This window comes from Numida meleagris, chromosome 5 (genome assembly GCF_002078875.1).
Source record: "Numida meleagris isolate 19003 breed g44 Domestic line chromosome 5, NumMel1.0, whole genome shotgun sequence".
In the NCBI taxonomy this organism is placed as follows: domain Eukaryota; kingdom Metazoa; phylum Chordata; class Aves; order Galliformes; family Numididae; genus Numida; species Numida meleagris.
Genome location: NC_034413.1, coordinates 8,134,373 through 8,154,759, shown reverse-complemented (window position 1 = coordinate 8,154,759; position 20,387 = coordinate 8,134,373). Strand labels below are relative to the sequence as shown.

General features: G+C 36.8%; 1 protein-coding gene across 1 annotated transcript in view; it reads right to left on the bottom strand.

Moving 5' to 3' along the window:
- Nucleotides 1–20,387, bottom strand: part of NRAP (nebulin related anchoring protein) — a 47,418-nt gene that overhangs the window by 13,813 nt on the left and 13,218 nt on the right. Inside the window, exons 12-28 of the mRNA XM_021400250.1 lie at nucleotides 18,659–18,763; nucleotides 18,041–18,148; nucleotides 17,235–17,339; nucleotides 15,284–15,382; nucleotides 14,675–14,779; nucleotides 13,562–13,669; nucleotides 12,593–12,694; nucleotides 11,984–12,181; nucleotides 11,655–11,759; nucleotides 9,930–10,028; nucleotides 7,900–8,004; nucleotides 7,326–7,433; nucleotides 6,402–6,713; nucleotides 5,315–5,419; nucleotides 3,095–3,193; nucleotides 1,223–1,327; nucleotides 719–826 (exon numbers count right to left, since the gene is read on the bottom strand). Of these exons, the coding sequence (XP_021255925.1) occupies nucleotides 719–826; nucleotides 1,223–1,327; nucleotides 3,095–3,193; nucleotides 5,315–5,419; nucleotides 6,402–6,713; nucleotides 7,326–7,433; nucleotides 7,900–8,004; nucleotides 9,930–10,028; nucleotides 11,655–11,759; nucleotides 11,984–12,181; nucleotides 12,593–12,694; nucleotides 13,562–13,669; nucleotides 14,675–14,779; nucleotides 15,284–15,382; nucleotides 17,235–17,339; nucleotides 18,041–18,148; nucleotides 18,659–18,763 (2,076 nt within the window). The remainder of the gene's footprint in view (nucleotides 1–718; nucleotides 827–1,222; nucleotides 1,328–3,094; nucleotides 3,194–5,314; nucleotides 5,420–6,401; nucleotides 6,714–7,325; nucleotides 7,434–7,899; nucleotides 8,005–9,929; nucleotides 10,029–11,654; nucleotides 11,760–11,983; nucleotides 12,182–12,592; nucleotides 12,695–13,561; nucleotides 13,670–14,674; nucleotides 14,780–15,283; nucleotides 15,383–17,234; nucleotides 17,340–18,040; nucleotides 18,149–18,658; nucleotides 18,764–20,387) is intronic.

Below are 20,387 nucleotides of genomic sequence, written 5' to 3'. Positions count from 1 at the left end.
TGTTACAAATCTGAATAAAAAGATTTACATAGTGCAGAAGGAAAGCTGTGAACAATACATTCTGGTTATACTTCATATGATGGCAAATCTGAATAGGTTTTCAGTGGCTGCTAGGAAGACCTTATCTGCACAAGTATTTTAACGTTTTATCTTACTAAGAGAAAAACTCACCCACACAATAAGCAATGATCACTTCAAAATAGCTTGGGTTAGTTACCTGCTATTACACAAGGTGGCAAAAGACCTGACAATGATGCAGGTACTTAGAATCAATCTGAGCAACTTCTGTTCATTAGTTCTCTAGAAAACTCAGAAAAATTAGTGTCCTATGCTTGAAATAAATCTTTTATCTCTATAAGTTGCAGAGGACATCCAAGACAAACACTGAAGTGTAGAACTTCCTGACTAAGCTCTCCTCTCTAACATTTGCCTAGTTGATAGTGGCCTACAACTCCTGAACAATCCCTATCATTGCCCAGTCCCTACATCAGCTAGGTTGATCAGCTTTGCTTTAGCAAACCTTCCTTTGACAGTTACCAATATCAATTCATTGTGTCTGCACCTCCAAAACTACAACTAAAAAGAAGGAAGCTGAATGTCTCCCAGTTGTAGGGTTCTCTGAACATGCTGTTTCCATCAAGAGTCACTGAGCAGAGCAGAAACACTCTGGAGTAACTGACATCTCCTAAAGGACAGTATCAGCAGTAACTTCACCTACATCACTTATGATTTCACCAGAAGCCTTAGCTGCCTGAAAGGGAATGGCATCGAGTTTCAGTTGATATCCACCATCTTTCATCTTTTGCCAGGACTCCTTATAGCGAATCTAGGGAGCAGGGAAGAGGAAAGAAAGAGAGATGCTGTTCAGAGGGCTAATATTGCAGCATTATTGTTACCCTAGTGATGTTACCAGAACAGTTTCATGCTATGCTAACACAGAAGGCTACGGTAAATGAAACTATCAATACGCAACAAGAATACTTAGATTACAAATGTTCATTATAAAAATGTAGTTGATCATTCTTGATCTTTCTAACTTAAAAGAAGTTTGGCAAAACGTTTCATTTCTCATTTTACTGTAGAGAAATTTAGACCATAGAATAATCATACACAGGAGAAAAGTAAGAAAAAAAAAATTAGTGTGATTTCCTGTGCAGGACAAATGGCAAAGCACTATGAAATTTTTCACTTTTCTTTAACATTTTAAAGGACAGATTTATACCTCACTGATATTCATGGCATTCACTTTGGCCTGGAGGACTTCGGGAAGATCTGCAGTTAGCGTATACTGATGCTTTACACTTTCTCCATGCTCCTTGTACAACCTCTGCAAAAAGAAATGAGTTTTAGTATTAAGTATTCACTCTACGTTCACCAAATTCTGACAAAAAAAAAATTTATGGAAAGCAAAGACTACAAGAAAGTCATAACAGCATTAAATACAAGCAACTGTATTGGACAAAAGGTATTAAAAAAAAAAAAACTTAGGGTGTTTCATGCATCTATCAGCTAGCATATACTAGAGAGGAACTCCTTGAAGTTATGAGCATATCAATCAATTGATATGACAATTCAGAGATCTGGATATTAATTTGATAAGACTGCAAGTATATGTGAAGAAGGAGAGGGAGAATAAACAGTATTTATTAATGATATGCAGCCATGAACGCAGCATTTCTGAAATACCATAGAAATCACACTTCCTCCTAAATTTATTCATATTTAGCTGATGAATGCACTGATAGTTATCAGTGCAGTTGCTCCAATTTTATTTTCAGAGCTAACTGCAAGGGGTGCTCTATAGTCAATAGCAAGAGGAAAAAAAACTCAGAGGTGACTGATCCCAGCTGCATGGGCCACTTCTGTCAATCTTTGGAGGAAGATTATAGAGTTGATTCAGGACTAGGTAACTTTTGGACATCTACAGATAGATAAGAGAGATTCCATGAGGTTAACTGGAGCATCACCTACAATGGCTATCAAGAGTTCACCTCTTTCAAATTACTTTTCTTTCCTTGCTGCATTGACACTGTAGTTCTCAGACTACCACAGATAGCCACCTTTCCTTCTGGCCTTAGATATGACCCATGTCTTGACCACCCAGCTTGCCTTTCCCAGGCTATTATTCCCACTTAAATGTTGGAGACTCTTGAGATGAGAATGAACCTGTGTGTTTCACCTTGCTGTCACTTTTTTTAGCAAGTAGACCCACTTGTAATGCAGCTCCATGAGAGGAAAATTAATGAGAACTCCATGTGTGAAGAAGTAGAGCAGCAGACTGACTTTGACTGTGGCTCAGTGGAACAAAATGACTTATATTTATCCTGCCTGAGATGTAAGCCTTTTGGATCTTATTAATTAAACCAAAGGCACAGACACTATAAGTATTACAATAGCATGTGTTTTACACAAAGTCTTTCATCTTCTTCTTCACTTTAAAAATATCTATTTTCACAATAAAACATCCTCTCATGTTTGAAACTTGTCTTTTTTGAGTGACTTTTGCTCATTATTCACTTCAGCATTATCCCAGTTAAGTCTACAATAGTTTTAAATTGCTCTACTATTAAAAATAAACATGTTTAAACACCAAACAGCCTCAGTTCCTCCCTTTAACGTTTCCCCTCCTGGATTTCTCTCTCAGCAGGTTGACAGCTTGAAACAATTTATTTTTTCTTCCTTGTCATGCTGTCTCACATTTTGTTTCCAAAGAATATGCAGAAATTGAAATTTGAAAAAATTGTTTGAAAGGGAAAAGAAACACCAAATATGTTCTTCCTCAATGAATCTCAAAAGGTCAGCAATTTCTAAAGGTCAAAGATCAGCCTTACTCCTAAATTTTACTTCTAAGAAAAATATTGGCTGAATGCCCTTTATACATGAAATTCCCATTCACTTTAGTGGGATTTCTATGACTTCCCGTTTCAAGTTAGAAACATGTTTTTTATGAGATGCACCACACCAGAACACAGAAGTTTTATGGTTCCCAAGGATTATCTCAGAGAAAGAAAGAGAGAGAAAGCCAGTGCTTCAATCAGGTTGTTCAAAGAGGATACCACTCTTATAATCATAATGTATATACATTATAACTTACATCCACAGCCTGGTTATAACTAATTCTAGCCTGGATCATCTCAGGAGTGTCTTTAATACTGGTAAACTTCAAAGCATATGGATGCTGACGGTACTTCTTCTGTTGAGCAGAAAAAGATCAAAGCTGTGAATTTTGTGCTGCTCTTTCATGCTATTTGAAAGAGAAAAATCATAGGTTGCTGGAGATTAGAGTGAATTTGTGAACATAATTATTATTCCTCTTTCCTCATCTTTATGTCCTAGGTACTTTCAGATTAATATTTGTTTCAATTTAACAATAACCTTTTGCCGATTAATATTAAAGTATTTCTCCCAAAATATAAAGAAAACATTTCAAAATCAGATTCTGTCTACTAAAATACTCCAGAACTCAGGATTTGAAAATCTTTTTCAGGTAGCTTCAAATACAGTATGACTTATATTTTTTATTTATAGTTCCTATAAGTAAGAAATGGTATATGATTGCAATGCTTTAATAATGGCAACAGTCAAACTACCATTTCAAGGATTATGTTTTCTCCTTGCTTACCTATAGCAAATCTGTGCAGACATTAACACTGTGCTTAATTGTTGTGGGACGTGGTATTAATTTTGCTTGTTTGAAAGAACCCATAAAAGCCTCTGAGACATCTTGATACATATACATAATTAAAATTAAGGCTGTTTGATGAGAAAATGACACTTCTTCCATATGGTCCAGTCAGTAAAATCTTCCCTTCCTGCATGAGTGCTCCTGTACACATCATTGCTCTTACCACTTCTCCAAACAGCACGTACTAAGTATCCTGATACCTGTGATGAACTTCCAAGTCCATAAGTATGTTCATGACTCTTTTGGAAACTGTTTATATCTGTGTACAAGGCTAAAGCCGTGTCATCCTCTAATTTAATACGATCCCCAGAAGTATATTTGAGACATCATCTTGAATCTTTGAGGACTCAAAATGACAGTGTAAAACATATTAAATCTTTTAAGGTATTACAAGTTTACAAGCAATATTTTGGTTTCAGACAGAAATCCTTTAACAACGAGCAATCTCACTGATTTCAAATAAGGACAGAAGTGGGTTACTCTTTGTCCTGTTCAGTTGTAAAAACAAACATTAGTGGACCAGAACATCTCTACATAAAATTTGAAAAAATAATATTCTAGCGATTGCTTTTTAGCAGTAATACAAGTAATTCATGGACTGTATACAAAGGCCATCTACAATTTGTACTCGCAAAAAACGTTGACATGAACAACCTACCAGGTCAGATTTCTGCGTGGCAAATTTGTCACTACTACACAACAAAATGGTATACTCTGTACTGATTCACAGTTACTGTCCTAGCTGGCACTAGCTTTTATGAAGCTATCTCACTTCGTACTAGCTGAAGATCTAATTTATTATGACTAAACTAAATATCCATCTTCAACGCAGATGATTATACAGGAAAAGAAAAATAATGTTAGCAATCAGGCAGATGTGAAGAATAACCATATATTTCTGAGACCAGTGATTTTATTGTTATTCTCATTGAATGAATGGACAGATGATTCCTGTATCATCAGTGGTTATCTAATAAAAATCACTAAATTCAGTGTGCTAGTACAGCAGATTTGGCAATAGGACTCCCTCTGAAATAACAGAAACAGAATACTATGAACCTTTGAATCATTTCCACCACCACCTCCTTTGAAGGCCTCTTGGGACTGGCACAAAGGATTCTAGAAGCTTGCCTTACCTGTAAGTGGCATTGGTTATAGAGAGAAATAAGGATGAAAACTACTCAGAAATATATATGTAGCTACATACGGAGATATCTATATGAATTTCAATAGCTAACGTGAATATATCTCAAAAAGGAGCAAGAAGGAACATGAATCTGCTACAAAAGAAGGTCCTCAGCCCAATGACTACATCTTTTCATCATCTCTCCTGTTTTGCTTCATTAAAAAGGTAGGCTAGTGGGTAGCAATTGAGCACTGTTTGATTGCCATTATTATTCATAATATCATTTGTCACCTACTTTGTTTTTGCAAAGGCTATATGGACTCCTACTGGTGTGTGTTTGGTATCTGGTTTCCCTCTAATTATCAGTTCTATCCTTGGTTTTGAGGGCTTTCATGTGGTATGCCTTTTTCTTTCTCCTTTGAGTGGAAATTATTTTAATTTTATACAGACATTTTGCACACATTATGCAGCAAATTCTGTTGCATGCTGTCATGAAATCTCACCTCACTAATGAGTTCTCCTGCCTTCTTAGCCTGCTCCACATTTAATGACCCAGTGGCTATCCATCCAGCTCCTTTCATCCAGTTCAAATCTGCTCTGTATCGGTTCTGACACAGAAAAAAAAAAAATCATCCTATTGTTGGTGTTCATACACTTAAAATGCCATTTAAATATTCAGCCATCTCAGGAACTACAGCCAAGTCAAATTAGTTCCTGCTTGTGTTTTATTCGCTATTGCACAGTTGCAAGGAAAGCAAAATAATAAATTACAGAATGAGATAGCAGTATTAAGACTCCAAAACTAGTGCATACACTTTGCAAGGCAAATAGTAGATGTAGTCTATACCTTACTGTTATTTGTAATCTTTGCTCTAACTTAGCAAAAAACTTCAATTCCTCTGCACATAGCAACTGACGTGCACTACTTAGAAGGTTACTAATATTTACAATGATATGAAATTGACAATTAACATTTCCCGTCCACTATCCTTTTCCTACACTGGGGGAAAAGCATTTTTTTGCTTTCCCCCTCCCCCCCATGTGGCTTTAAGGAGTAAGGGTACACATGTACTCCACTTCCTCACAGAATGCCTCCTACCAACAGCCTGCTAAATTCCAAAAGCTTATACAAGCTCTAGAGGTGGGCTTCTAAAAAAGTCAGAAGCATTTCAGCACCTGCACCTTAACAAAATCTGCAAACATATCTATCTTAGTCTCCTTCAAAAGCTCTAACTTGAGACCTCAGAATGGCAGATTGCCTAATAGCAACCACATACAGCATCAACAGTGCATCTGATCGTTTCAGCTGAGTACATGATCTCTGTATGGAATCCTACCACCGTTTTACTTAAGTTATTTAACCTCCCTGTACATTAGGTAAAAAATAATAATAAATGTATATCATAAGTGAATCATAAGGTTTTATTAAATAGGTATTTAATAATTACTGCTTTCATATTAAGTATTTAAGTTTTGAAAAATTAAGTGCACGTCATGGCATTAAAAGGCATCAACATATAAAGAAATTCAGCACTGAGTATCTGAAGGGGTTGAATGAAAGCACTGAAATACAGCAAGCTCTGGACTTACATCACTCTGCAATCCATACGCCCACTTGGCCCATGCCACTTTCCTGTCAGTAGGCAAGACAGTGTAGTGATGAAGGGCTGTCCTGTATCCTTTATCTGAAGCCAAATTCTGAGCCTTTTTGGCATGGACAAGGTTAGCCATATCCATGGAGACCTGGAACTGATTCTTTGTGTCCTCAAATGCCTTCTTGTACTCCAGATCACTCTGCAGCTTTGACATTTGAAGGGAATGAGCCATCTTTGAATCTTCCTCCACAGCTTTTACTCCAATCAGCTTGCCTTTCATCTTCTCATAACCTTCCTTATATTTAATCTGTGGAAAAAAAAAAAAAAAACAGACCATGATTTAAATCATCTAAGTTACCAAGCTGACAGCTCTACTTGCAGTAATGCAACGATCTATCAGTTTTGTGACACGCTGGGTGCTCAATACAAGGACCTAAGAAGTCCACTTGCAAAAAAGAACTGGAATGCCTTAGAAATTAGTGAGTGTCTACCAAGAATAAACATTTTCTCATTATTTGTTCTCAAAAATCTCTAAGAAATCTTTTATTGTTGGTTATCATCAGGAAAATGATCATTCTTTCAGCACTGAGGTCAGAAGGTTCTTTCAGAAATTTTCTGGTCGGGCATAGACGTGTCGTTACTACGTTACAAAGGAGAATTCCACTTCAGGTACTAAAATTCAACCTCTTGTCAAAATAAGAATAATAAAAAATAGTCAGCATGTGGGAAGTGACTGAATTACTCAGAGCAAACCTTCTGAATAATTACACAGTAGCAGTCAATCAGAGAACTCCTCCATTGCTCCTTAGCATGAATCAAGAGTGGCTCAGGGCACTGAAACACATCCTCAACACCCTGGTAGCAGCCTGGACTGTCAGCTGCCTTAAGACTAAAGAATCTTGATGGAGTCCATACTCACATCACTTGCCAGATCCCTCTTTGCCTTAGCTGTCAAGAATGACAAAGCATCCAGACGAAGAACAAATCCTTTTTCCTTCTGCTTCTCCCAGCTACTCCTGTACAGTTTCTAAAGAGATGAAAATAACAATGTCCTTATTACTGTCAATATATTCTATTTGTTTTCTAGACACAGTGAAATCTCTCAAGTAATATCAAACCACCATACACTCATGACCAGCAACCATGCATTTAAAAATCAGTTCTTACTATCATCACTTGCTATCTTCCCTTACACACTATGCATACTGTAACCCCACTATCTTGCTGGCTCCAGTGAAACTCTCAATACACTTTCATCTGAGTGAAGGTAAGCATATGGAAAATACATGGCTTCAAACTCTAAAAGCGACAAGGTCTTCAGAGCAGTGGATGTGACAAGTATTAAATTAAGAACAAATTGACCATAAAGATTTCACATTTAAAACAGCTGGACCTTCCCAAAGAAAGACTCTAACTTCCACCTACAGAACCAACATTTCAACTGCCACTATTCACAGGGCTTAGAGAATCCAATCCACCATCTCACACAGTACCTCACTGATATTGGCAGCATTTGCTTTGGCCAGTAGGAAAACAGGGTCATCTTTGGTGATGGTGTACTGATGAAGAAACTGCTCTTTTCCTGACCTGTAGGCAACCTGTCCCAGAAAGCAAAGTGTGGTCAACAAACAATAGTCCATGCTTAATGTTGAAGAAACACTAGTTGAAACACCCTAAATATTTAAGGATTTGTTTCAGCCAATTTATTTGGTGAGTTAGTCTTTAGCATCATGACTTTTTTTCCCCAAATCTGAATTTAAAAGCCAACCCACAGAGACAAGATGAACCAAATATTCACAGTTAAGTTTCAAGGAAGCAGTGAAATAGCATGCGTATGAAGATACTTAAGTTCTCTTTCCAAAAGTTTGATACTTAACTGGTCATAAATTGACATTAATTCATAATCTGTATTAAATGTCTGCAAGAATATATTTTCTCCAATATTAAATGGCAGCTACTATTAAGTACTAACTTAATAAATAATAGTAGCTTAATAAAAACAGTGAATTATAGGCATGAAATGAAGAACAGTAAGCAAGTCAATCTGCAGAAAAAACATGTGACCAAAATATAATTGCTGACGTAATATTCCAGCAAGGACTAACATTCCAACTTTAAATGAAAATATCAAGGACCTTTTATGATCCAAGCAGCAAACATTTCCATTTTATATCCCAAGGCAACTTCAACAGAGAAATTAGCTGCCCTGTTTGAGAACCCCACAAAGCTGTTGGGAGAGCTACTGAAAAGCTATGAAAAGATGTCCCATTTCATGAAGTCTTAAATTTCTTCAATCTCAGAGTAAAAAAAAAAAATAATAGCCCCACTACAGGGCTCTAAATCCATCATTACTATTCCATATTCAACACACATACAAGGAGGTAGCTTTATAGAGTACATGGAAGATAAGTAATGGGAATCAGGAGACCAACATTCTCATCTTATTCATACTAGTGTTATCTCTGAGACACATAACACTCATCCAAGTAAGTGCCTGTTTTTCACTGATGCAGAGAAATCAAAAAAAAAAAAAAGGAAAGAAGGTAGTTGCCTGAAGAAGACAAACAAAAAAAAAAGCCATGACAATCATGAAGCAATAATCCTTCATTCATGTAGCAATTGAGATGCTAACAGCATCTTCAGTTCAAGGCATGGCATATTAAAAGAAAAAAGTAACTTAGAAAGTCACTTCTATTACAAAATTATTTGTCAGTGATTTTTAACAACAGGTTCCCCTTCTTCTGGAATTTTAAAAGAGAGTTGCATTCAGCTAGGTCCTGCCAGGAGTTCTGAAATACCATCTGCCAGGCCACCAGCGCCCAGGGAAGGATAGAGAGCATCCTGAAAGTATCCAGTTTGGAAAAATGCGCTCACTTAATTCTCTTACTAAAAATTCCTTAGCAGCAACAGCTAAAGAACATGGCACCAAACACAGACACTAATATAGTATTATGTAGTCTGATAGGGCCATCAATGGAGAGAAATACAGAACCTGGGGTGAGTGCATCTTAGTCATTGTGCTGACATATGCTTTGCTTTGAGAGGATCAGATTGAATACTGAGAATACCATCTCCCCCCAGCTTGCTTCCTCCCTTTTACTTTCTCACAGATAACCCATTTTTGTGCAGAGTACATTAATGTCCTAGGAACATTTAGACAACCTCTTATGAACTCTTTTCAGCCATCGCTGAATCCCACTTGCACCACCCAGGAGGTTGTTGCTCAGGCTTTCTGAAGGAGGATTTCCCTTTCTTTCTCTGGCTATTGACATCATTTGTGAGAAGCCTGGCTCGCGTATTTCCATTTCTATTCACTTGTTGTTGTTCTAGTTCAGAGAATTCAGCAGGAGAACTCATGAAATCAAAAAACTAAGACCCTTAGAAATAAACCCCAAGAACTCAAACTTTCATATCTGTAAAGTTTCACAACGGTGTGTTGTGCTTCCCCTTTCCCAACCCTCAGGATATATATATCTCAGGAATTACCATTAAGAGAAAAACATCTGTAAAGAGAAGGACTCACATCACTTTGCAATTCCTGGCTTTTCTTGGCATGTTTGATGTGAGAACTGTCAGCCACACTGGTGAATTTCAGAGCATCAGCCTTCTGTCGGTATTTTTTCTAGATCAAATTAAAGCAAGTTATACAAAAGTAGCTGCAGCCTCGGCCTTCCCACAAGCACATGACTGATAGAGTACTTAAAATCTATTTACATGAACAAATTTTCATACAGACTACTATTTCTAGTTTGATAAATAAGACTTGCATTACTTTTATCCTATTTTGTTTCATTTTACATCGGGAACACACTAAAGTGATTGGAAAACTTCCATTGACATCAGCAGCCTTTGGAAGAGGTCTGTTTTGTATCCATGTCTGTGCCCAAGCCTTATGCATTGCTCACTTCAGAGCAAGCTAAGCACCTCTATCTGTGAGACAGTACAAGGAAATTCAGAACACCATTTCAAGGCAATAGAATGACAGGCAAACACTTCTTGCATACTTTAGTCAAATTCTTATTCTAACAGTTCCACAGTAAGGTGGGGCATTCCACCTAGGAGAGCTTTAAATGCATTTTTTCATTATATGGCATTTCAGGAGAGAAATCATTCTGTTTGAACTGATGGATGAACAGATCAGTTTATGCTGTGACTCTTCTAGAGGAACACAAAACAGAAGTTAAAAAAGCATGCAACACTTCAAAGAGGTGCTCGTCGCTTTGTTTTAGGAACCTGGAAGGGAGGGAGGCAGATTAAAACCAGCATGTTTTGTCACATATCATGGAGCACAATGTGGTGACATTTTGCAAAGAAATGACAAAATGCCAGGCTCTGTAGGGCAATAGAGATCTCTAAAATAATATCTATCAATATATCCAGTTCAAGTGACTGTCAGCCATCTCTTGGCCTTACATAGCCCTGAAAAGAAAAGGCAGATCATTATGGATTATGTAATTGTGGAGGTGATTATTAAAACAGCACACCAGAGTAGCAGATGTAAGTCTATCTCTAGCAAGACACTGGATCTGAGAGTTGCTGCTCTTCTTTTGTTTCTAAGATGTACTTTTTTCTCCTTGCAGTAGCAGTGAGAGGTTGTCAAAGACCCAAGATATCAGAGTATGATCTCCAGTAACTAACTGGCTTCTATTCCTTCCTCCAGCACTAAGAGGGGCTTTATCTTTCTTGTCAAACTTCCCCTAATTTATTCACCCTCCTATCCTCTAGTTTTCCTAGCACTAGTGAAACAACTCAACCATAGCTAAGAAGGTGGGGAAATGCACTTTCGTAAGGTAAGCGTGACACCATGAATTAACCCAGGGAAAGCCATGAAACGTAGCACTGTTGAAATTGCCAGTAAAGTCACAGCCCTTGTTTGCTGAAGAACAAGGGAATCACCAAGCATGGCTGTTAAGAATCTGATTTTTCAGCACTGTTCCTTAAGAAGTCTACACGTACCAGATTCCATAGAAAAGTCTGACTCCTTTCCACATTGCTCTTTTAATTCGTGTACCTATTGTGTAGAGACGAAAGCACAATTACAGGGACTTTTGCCTCACAGTCTTGAGGGAAATCAGTAATGGCATCATGAGAAAACATACTTCTAACACTGAATGCAGGATCACCTAAACCGTAGAATATCTAAAATGTCTTCTTTCGGTATAGGAATTCCTTACCTCATTCCACAGTGTAATAAGCATGCATAAGCCTTCGAATAAGAAACAGACAGAAAGCTGAGCACTTTGCTTACCTCACTGACCAAATCTCCTGACTTTTTGGCTTGCTGTATACTAAGACTTCCTTCTGTGATACATCCAACTCCTTTCATCCACATCAGGTCTGCCCTATATTGAAGCTATTGAGGAAAAAGGACATTTATTGACATGAAGTGCAGAAGTACAAAGTTTGTGTGTGAACATGAACACACTTGCCAGTTTCAAAGACATCTCGAAGACATTTAAGAAGCCCTACTGTAACTCAAATTGTGTCCACATGAAATAAGAAATAGCATCAAATTCTGAAAAAGTCTATATACATCCATACTGCATTAATAATTAAGCCGAGCTTATACCATCTTACATCACTCTGAAGCCCATAGGCTTTCTTGGCCCACTTCGTCTTCATATCTTCTGGAACCACTGTGTATTCATGGAGTCTCTTTCTATAATCCAGGTCACTAGCAAGTGCTTGGGCCTTCTTAGCATGCCTCAGGTTTACCATATCCATAGGTAGATGGAAATGGGTCTTACTCTCCTCAAAATCTTTTTTGTAGGCAATCTAGAAAAAGAAGGAACAAAAATAACTTGCATGTACCAGTGCACTACAAATCCAAACCTATCTTAAATCCCTAGTTTTGCTTGTGCCCTTATGAAGATTAGGCTGAATAAATAAATAAATAAATATTAAAACCAAGTCCCATGTGAGATCCGTAAAAGAGTAGAATTAATATTGCAGGTTATTATAGTACATATTACTTTACAATATACTTTTATCTGCATGCAAGTTCTCTGTCAAAGTGTTTACATTTTAATAGGACAACACCACCAACTCAAAATCACCTACAAGAATAAAAATACTGTGCAGTCTTTGTACATTAACAGTCTGAGGCAAGAAACGAGTCACATATCATTGCTGAAAGACTCATAATTTTGAAAAACATCTTCTGAGTAAGAGAAATAAATAATTTACCTCACTACTCATCTTGGCCACCTGCAGAGAGTGCAAAAGTCTTGAATCTTTTGTTTCAGTTGCTTTTCCTTTTGTTTTTTCATATTCTTCCTTATACTTAATCTGTAAAAAAAAATAATCGTTTAAGTCAAAGCACATTTTTTCAGTTACACCAGAGATAAGCAATATGTTTTTCACTGACAATTTGGGTGGTCAAAAATCTAGAAAGGCTTATTCCAATTTGCACTTTGTCACTTTGCATTTCTCAGACGTTCTCAGAAATTCCCAAATGTGCAGGACAGGTCTTATTTATATTATGTTTAACCTCATTCTTCAATGCTTTCTCCTCTGAGATGCATTTTATTACAGAGTTTGTCTCCTGAATAGCTAAATTATGTTTTGGTTTGGAAACCAGATAAGAAATCAATCATGGAAAAATTAAGCAAGACTTGATTTTCTTAATGAGGTGGGAAGACAGCTGAAGGAGCATAAATCTCTTCTTTTCTCAATAGATTTTTGAAATGTCTTCCGTGCTGAGCACTTTCTAGCTGCAGGCAAAATTTCTTCCTTTTCCTTTCCACAGGTGAAGAATTGTGGGATAAGTCATTTAAAAATAGCTAGTTTTGATATTTTATTTTTATGTTAAAGAAGCAGACTTAAAAAAAAAAATGCAGTGGATGATCACAACATTTTTGAATATATAAATGATTCAAAACACTGAATTTTACTACAGGAGGATTGAGCCACTGTCCTTTTGCAAACTTTGCTTCCTTCTGTACATTTATATTTTTAAAAAATAATTTCCGGAGAGTGAAATTTCACAGAAGAGTCTAAGGAAGTTTCCAGCTGTTCATCTGCCTTTGAGAAAGATGAATGTATGACAGCCAAATTCAGGGCTTAAAAACCCAGATGAAGAGAGCTAAGTTTTATTTCCCTGCGCTACAGCAACTTATGTAAAGAATAATTCCTAGGTAATTAAAAGTAACCTACATCACTGGCAAGATCCCTTGAAGCTTTGGCAGCAAGTAAAGGCAGAGAATCAAGCTTCATTTCAAATCCCTGGCCCTTGCTCTTCTCCCAGCCTTCTTTGTACTTAACCTGAGAAAGGAAAGACAGAAATGCATCACTAGCACATGAACACATAGTGTCTTAACTGAACATGAGAATGACTAAGAGCAAAAGAAAACTATAAATCTGCTGTCCACAAACTAGAACCCTCTCAAGTCACAGTTCATTATAATTTTGATTTAATTAATTGGCTTGGATTGAGTCAATAGCTTTATGCTTGGATTTTACAGACACCTTAAATTCCCAGAGATGCTCCAATAGCTCTAGGTTTTAAAGTCCCATGGAGGAAGGAAATATTTCCAAAAGCATCTGTGTTTTTGTTTAAATATGCAAATGCTGTGGACTACTAGGAGCTGATCTCTAGGGAGGAACAGCTGGTATTTAGAATCAGACATCACACTGCACGTTTCAGGATTTTTCTTTCCCCATCATACCTCCCTAACTAGATCTAGCAACGTTCCGTGCACTGAATCCTATTTGTAGCTGCAGTTCTTTAAGCGAGCTGCTAGAGGGCATCCTTCCGTTTGATATCTTTCAAAAGTTGGAGCTCATATGCCCTGAGGCAAGATAATTCCTTAGTTTAACTCCTTAAACTAAGGCTTTCCTGTAAGTGAAGTCTCTAAGAAAATCACTACACACTGTGATGAGTGATGAACAGCAGCAACAGTGGGCTTGGCTCAAGTTCACCAAATTTACTGTGATTCATTGCAAAGACTTCAGTGGCCTTTGAATGATTAGAACTGCATAAATGTTGGTTCTTCATACAAACACCAGCACAGAAGCAGCTCACTTGTGAAGTGAACACTGACTTATTAAACAAGTTCAAGGCATTTGAAAAGATCTTGGAGAAAAAAAAACATCTAGCAGCATTGCCGTACTTGAAACTGCAACCCTACCTCCTCTTGTTCCCAAATCTCATGCTGTTTATTGAAGACAGCTTATAAATGTTTCCAGAAACAGTGCCATCATCTTTACATTCATTTCTCTCTTTTGATGACATTGCGAATACAAGTATTTCCAGGTAGCTTGACTTACCTCACTATATAATTCTGCATTGGCTTTTGCCTTGACTAACTGAGGTATGTCCTGAGGTAGAGTGTAATTTGTTTTTGTCTTCTCGTACTGGGCTCGGTAGTTCAACTGCCATAAATTGAAAAAAATCAAAACCAAACTCAGTTATTTTTTATTCACTAAACAATAGGCCTATGAGATTGATCGACTGCTGCAGAATTTCAGCCTACTGGTGTCATATATCACATCTGACATAAGTGCATCACAGGTGTTAACTTTTACCTAGGTACTAGGAATTGGAACAATTATTCCATAAATAGAGTAACTGTTGATTATCTGTAAGTAAAAAATACCTGATTTTTTTAAAATCATGCATTAGTAAGTATACAGAAGATAAATTCCTAACAAAGTACACTAATAAAACTGTTAAAAATGAAAGAAAATATTGCACATACTGACTGATGTGTCTGCTACATTTCTGTGAGTAATTTCATTCATCTTGTACTCTTCTTTTGGTCATAAATCTGCCTAACGCCCATCAACAATAAAAACATTTAAGTGCTTCCAATGCCATGAAATACAATTATGAGATAATTCTAATACATAAAGATGGCCAGTGTTGACAGAACTTACATCACTGAGCTGCTGAGCATTTATTTTGGCTTGAGCAATTTGTGGAGTGCTGGCAACAGAGCTATACTTCATCTTGTCTATGCTTTGCCTGTAGTTTACCTAATTTAAAATTAAATAAATGGAAAAGAAAATATTTAGTAAGGCAGGTAATGTTCAGATTAGAAAATGAGAGATTGAGTAGACAAAGTTTTGTTAGCTAATTTTCTAGATAAATCACAACTTACATCATAATAAGCTGAGATGGGGAAAAATACCAGGATCTCTTGGATGAGATCTGCAGTTAATGCTCTGAAAACTTCCTAGTTTGAGGTCACACTTTTTATTTCACTTTGAAAATAAACTTCATTTATAATCCCTTTCCCTCAAAACAACAAATTCATAAACACAGTTGGTCCCCTAAAGCATTCATATAAAACTGGTATCTCTAACCATCACTCAGATCAGACTGTCTTAAAAGACAGTCATAATGTTCCTTTTTATGAAGAAGTCTGTCCAATGTAACGCTGTACAGAGCAAATGAACTCTCTCATGCATTATCTTTACTTATTAGATTAAAACTCAGTAATCATAAAAGTTCCCTATATAGTAAGAGTTTTGTGTGAAGGATGAGAGAAGAAAACTGTACATTTACGAAACAAACGAAAAAATTAAGGTCAATCATAGTACTGAAGTGCACACAATTCCTAATAAATTAACATGGTAACAGCAACACTAAGCTATATATATATACATATATATAAATCAAAAATTATACAAGATCATGCACACCATGGAGAAGCTTTCTTTTAAACCAGTTGTTGCCAAAGGTTTTACACTGCAGAACACAGTAATCATTTACTCTTGACCATAATCAATATTCACTGTAATCACCACTTTGCAAGCATTGCAAATCACATAAAACTAGTTTCATAGAACACTTATTTCCAGTGAAGTGGACTATAATTCCTTTCTACTTCAGGTATCCTTACATAAACTTTCTTCTTCCGGACACAGTGATAACATTTAGGAAAGAACTTCCAAAGTGATCAAAGTACAACAAAATCAAACATTTGATTTGCTTCCCTTAGAAACAACAAGAATTTTAGTTCCATGGAAAGAGATCTTTCATTTCCTTTTTCCTGAAAATGTATATTCACTCCTGCTTGTGATTTTTTTAAGGAAAAAGGTGACAGTCCACGAAGCCTGAACTAATGTCCAAAAGGTAGAAATCAGTTCCACCTGCTCTAAACTTTTCAGCACTTCCCGTTCTTGTACATTTCAGTCAGAAGTTGGTTTTGGAACCCATAAATCAATTGGCCACAGAACCTGTTGCACTAGTCACAATCATCACTTAGTATTTTGAAATAGTCTCAGGGTTTATCTGCTTATTGATAAATAAGATGCTTACTTTGAAGTCTTTACGAATACAACTCTCACACACTAAGAAATCAAACAATGAACTCTGCCTTTTTTAAGTCTTCCCAAAGAAAAAGACTGAAATTATTGCTCAAGAGGCGACAATGCATCTTATAGTTGAAACTTATCAAATAATTCCTCAAAAATACTTCAGGTTCTCCAGAGAAGCTGTGGATGCCCCATCCCAGGAAGCATTCAAGGCCAGGTTGGACAGACGATGGCCACCATGCCCATAGCAGAGGAGTGAGAACCACATCTTAAAGGTCCCTTCCAACCCAAGCCATTCTATGATTCTATGAAAAACATCGGTGTGGGGCAGAACTAATTTTGCCCCACTGTGCTCAACTGAAACCAATGGCAGGAGGTGGCACCACTATTCCTCTGAGCCCTCTCAACTCTGCACTTTTTGCTTTAACCTTTTTTTTTTTTTTAATCACCAGCTGTCTGCTCCCATGATTAAATCATCATTTGACACATGCAATCTATCACTGTCTCTCCTGCAGAGAGATGATGAGCCATGCAAATCATGGAAAAAAAAAGCCATAAAATTATTTACATCTTTCAAAGGGACCAACTTCCTTGTTGTCTGGTATGAAGGAGTGAGAGTGGCTGGGTAATTGTAGTCAACACCGTCATGTTTGTAATCAGACTTATAGGCTATCTGAAACACAGAGAGAACAAAAAAAAATCATTCTTTTTTTTTTAGGCTGTCATTTGTTTGAATAATTATCAGTCAAGAGGAAAGGAGAAACAATAATATTAATATTAAATGCAGGAAACAAAGTAATTTCAATGTCGTGAGTGACAAAGAAAATGAAATTATTTGCATAGTTTAGCCACTAATTGATTCTTTTTCAGCTCCTCAATTAATCCAATGCCAACAGTGGGAGCATTAACTTAACTTCCACCTATGACACATCTCTTTTATCTTTCTGCTTAGTTCTCAAGCTTCTTACAGATTTGTAAATAATGTACTTGAAGGAATGGTATGTAACGAAATAGCTTCTTGACTAACCCAGTAAATTAAATTGGAATCCAGAAATCTTCATTAAAGGCTGTTTTTTTCACCAAAGGTCTGACCCTGGGGGAGGGTAGCAAGAAACCTTCAGCATCCTACTGATGTCAAAGAAAACTGAAGGAGCTCAGTATGTTGCCAGATCACTGAATTTGCTTATTTTAGACTCTCCTACACAGTGCAGAATAAAACAGTACAAAAGGGTTTCCAAAATTTCCTCTCTTCTCAACATATCTATCTTTTAAATCTCCAGTACAACATAATCTAAGTGCTACTACCAGTTTTATTCTGGAAAAAATAAAATAAAGAAAGCCATGACTACAGAAGTGTGATTTAAAAAGACTTACATTGCTTGCCAAGTTGCCAACTTTCATGGCATGTAACATTCGCTTGTCCATACCAATACCCATATAATGACCTTTCATTTGGTTTTGGTAGGTTTCTTTGTACTTAACCTGTATTTAAAAAAAAAAAAAAAAAAAGGTAAAAATATTCCATAAAACTGTATTTCGTTTTTCTCTGTGTTACAGCAGTGAAACAAATAACTACAACTGTGGTATGTCAGTGTTGTACCCCTACAGAAACTCACAAGTTCACAAACAACCTCAGCACTTCTAAAAACAAAGCCTAGAATGCTCAGCGAGTTTCCGATTGTAAAATATGTTCTTGTACATTTTTCAGACCACCTGGATGCCACATACAGAGAGTACCTCCACATTCTACTATTGTAAGTTATTTCATCAGAAATAAATACTAGAATAAAGTTGCAAGGAAGCATTATTTCTACAAAATTTGTACAAATGAATCATTTACCAGAAGTAGATTGTTTTGGTGCAGCTTTCACAAGATTGTACACCCAATGTTCCCACCAAACGGGGAACAATACCAAGATGAATTATCTACCCTACTATCAGCAGCTACCAGGGTAAGCTTTAAATGAACCACACAAGGCACTGAAAACTTACATCACTGGTGTATTTTGAGATCTTGCTCACATTCTTGAATTGTGGAGTATCACAGTAGTTAATGCTGTACCCTCTGTTGTTTCCAAGATCCTTCTTATACTCCACCTTGGTGACAAGAATACAAAGGGAAAAAAGTTATGGCAAAATGTTAAATTGCTCCATCAAGTTCCCTCGCACACTGTTGATTAGCCAGGACCACTGTTCAATCATTTTGATAATTCTCTCTTACCAGATGGCATATTATGAACATTATTATGAAGATGAATTTCGTATACTCACTTCTCATTTTATAGGCAAAAGAAAAATGTAACCAGTTTAATCCACTTAGACCTCAGGATTGAACAGGAGAAGGTTTACTAGCATAATTTTTCAGAGTAATTTTAAAGCGGTTTATTATTTTCATTAACTTCTTTTGATCTGAAGCAGGGATGTTCAGGGGGACTTCAGGGCTGGAGTAATAGAAATAGGACTAAATTCAGCAACTTGGAGGTTAATATATGTAGAAACTAGCCACAGAAACCTCAGCTTTAAGGATTCATTGCCTGGAATGGCAGAGAAAGAGAAAACTGTTCCTATGTAGGCTGATCATACAAAGATGACAAGATGCCAAAATAATGTAGTAATGAATGCCAAAATAAAAAGGTAAGTGCAGTCCAAAGTAGGAGCAAAGAGAGTTTTTTCAGTAGGCTCTGGGAAGCGTGCATGCTATGCACCAGGTTCCAGCAAGAACTCATCAGGAATTACGCATTCTGACAGTCATTCCTGTTTAAGGAATATGCACTCAGCCTGTAACAGCTGCACTGAAAGACCATGAGAGAAGAAGAATTTGGCTTGCTTAGTCAGGGAAAACAAAGGCAGAGAGAAGAAAATGATATGTGTGCAAACATCTCAGAAAGGTGATCGCGCAGGGATAAGTACTTTATAAACCAAAGGGCAATGCTGGCACAAAACACACTAGTAATAAATGGACAGGAATAAATGCAGGCTAGGAATTAGAAGAAGGGGATTATACAATGCTATGCAAAAACAGCAGAAACCAGGAATCGTTGGCCCAGGAGGCCCCTTCCAGTCCTACTTCCAGGGGTTTTTCATTATTGAAGGTTTTATTCTTTGACACCTCAAGAGCATAAGTTTTTAAACTGCCATGGGGAACCTCAAGGAACTCACATTTATTAATAGCTTTATAGCTGATATGACAATATAAATAAATTAACAATTCATACTCTACTGAGAATTCTCTAGCAATCTCCCTTTGCTCAGCAGAAGAATGCATTATGAGTAAGTCAGTCCTTTACATCATGTAAGAAAACGGAAACCTGCATTAACAGTACAGTACAAATTTTGGCTTTGTTGGTGCTATTTTTTACTTACAACTAGAACATTCTTTGAAACACTGTTGTCTATACTCCCAAATCATCCAAAACCATTCATGCTTATAACCTCACAGCACATTAAGAGCACTGTACAGAGTTTTTTTAGATTTCTATTCTCCACATAACCAGAATTATAAGTGCTCTCCTGGTATAACTTGCCATGCTTCCATATATAATGTTGGAAGGGCCAAATAACAGTACTTAAAGATCTGTTCTTGCACCTTCCTCTCCAGTCACTGTGCTACACAAAGATAATTTCTGTTATATAAAGAACAATAAAAACAAAAGATTTTTAAATCTGCAGTCCTTACCCATCAGATGCAAAAGTTTGCATGAGCTGCTCGCAGATCACTTAC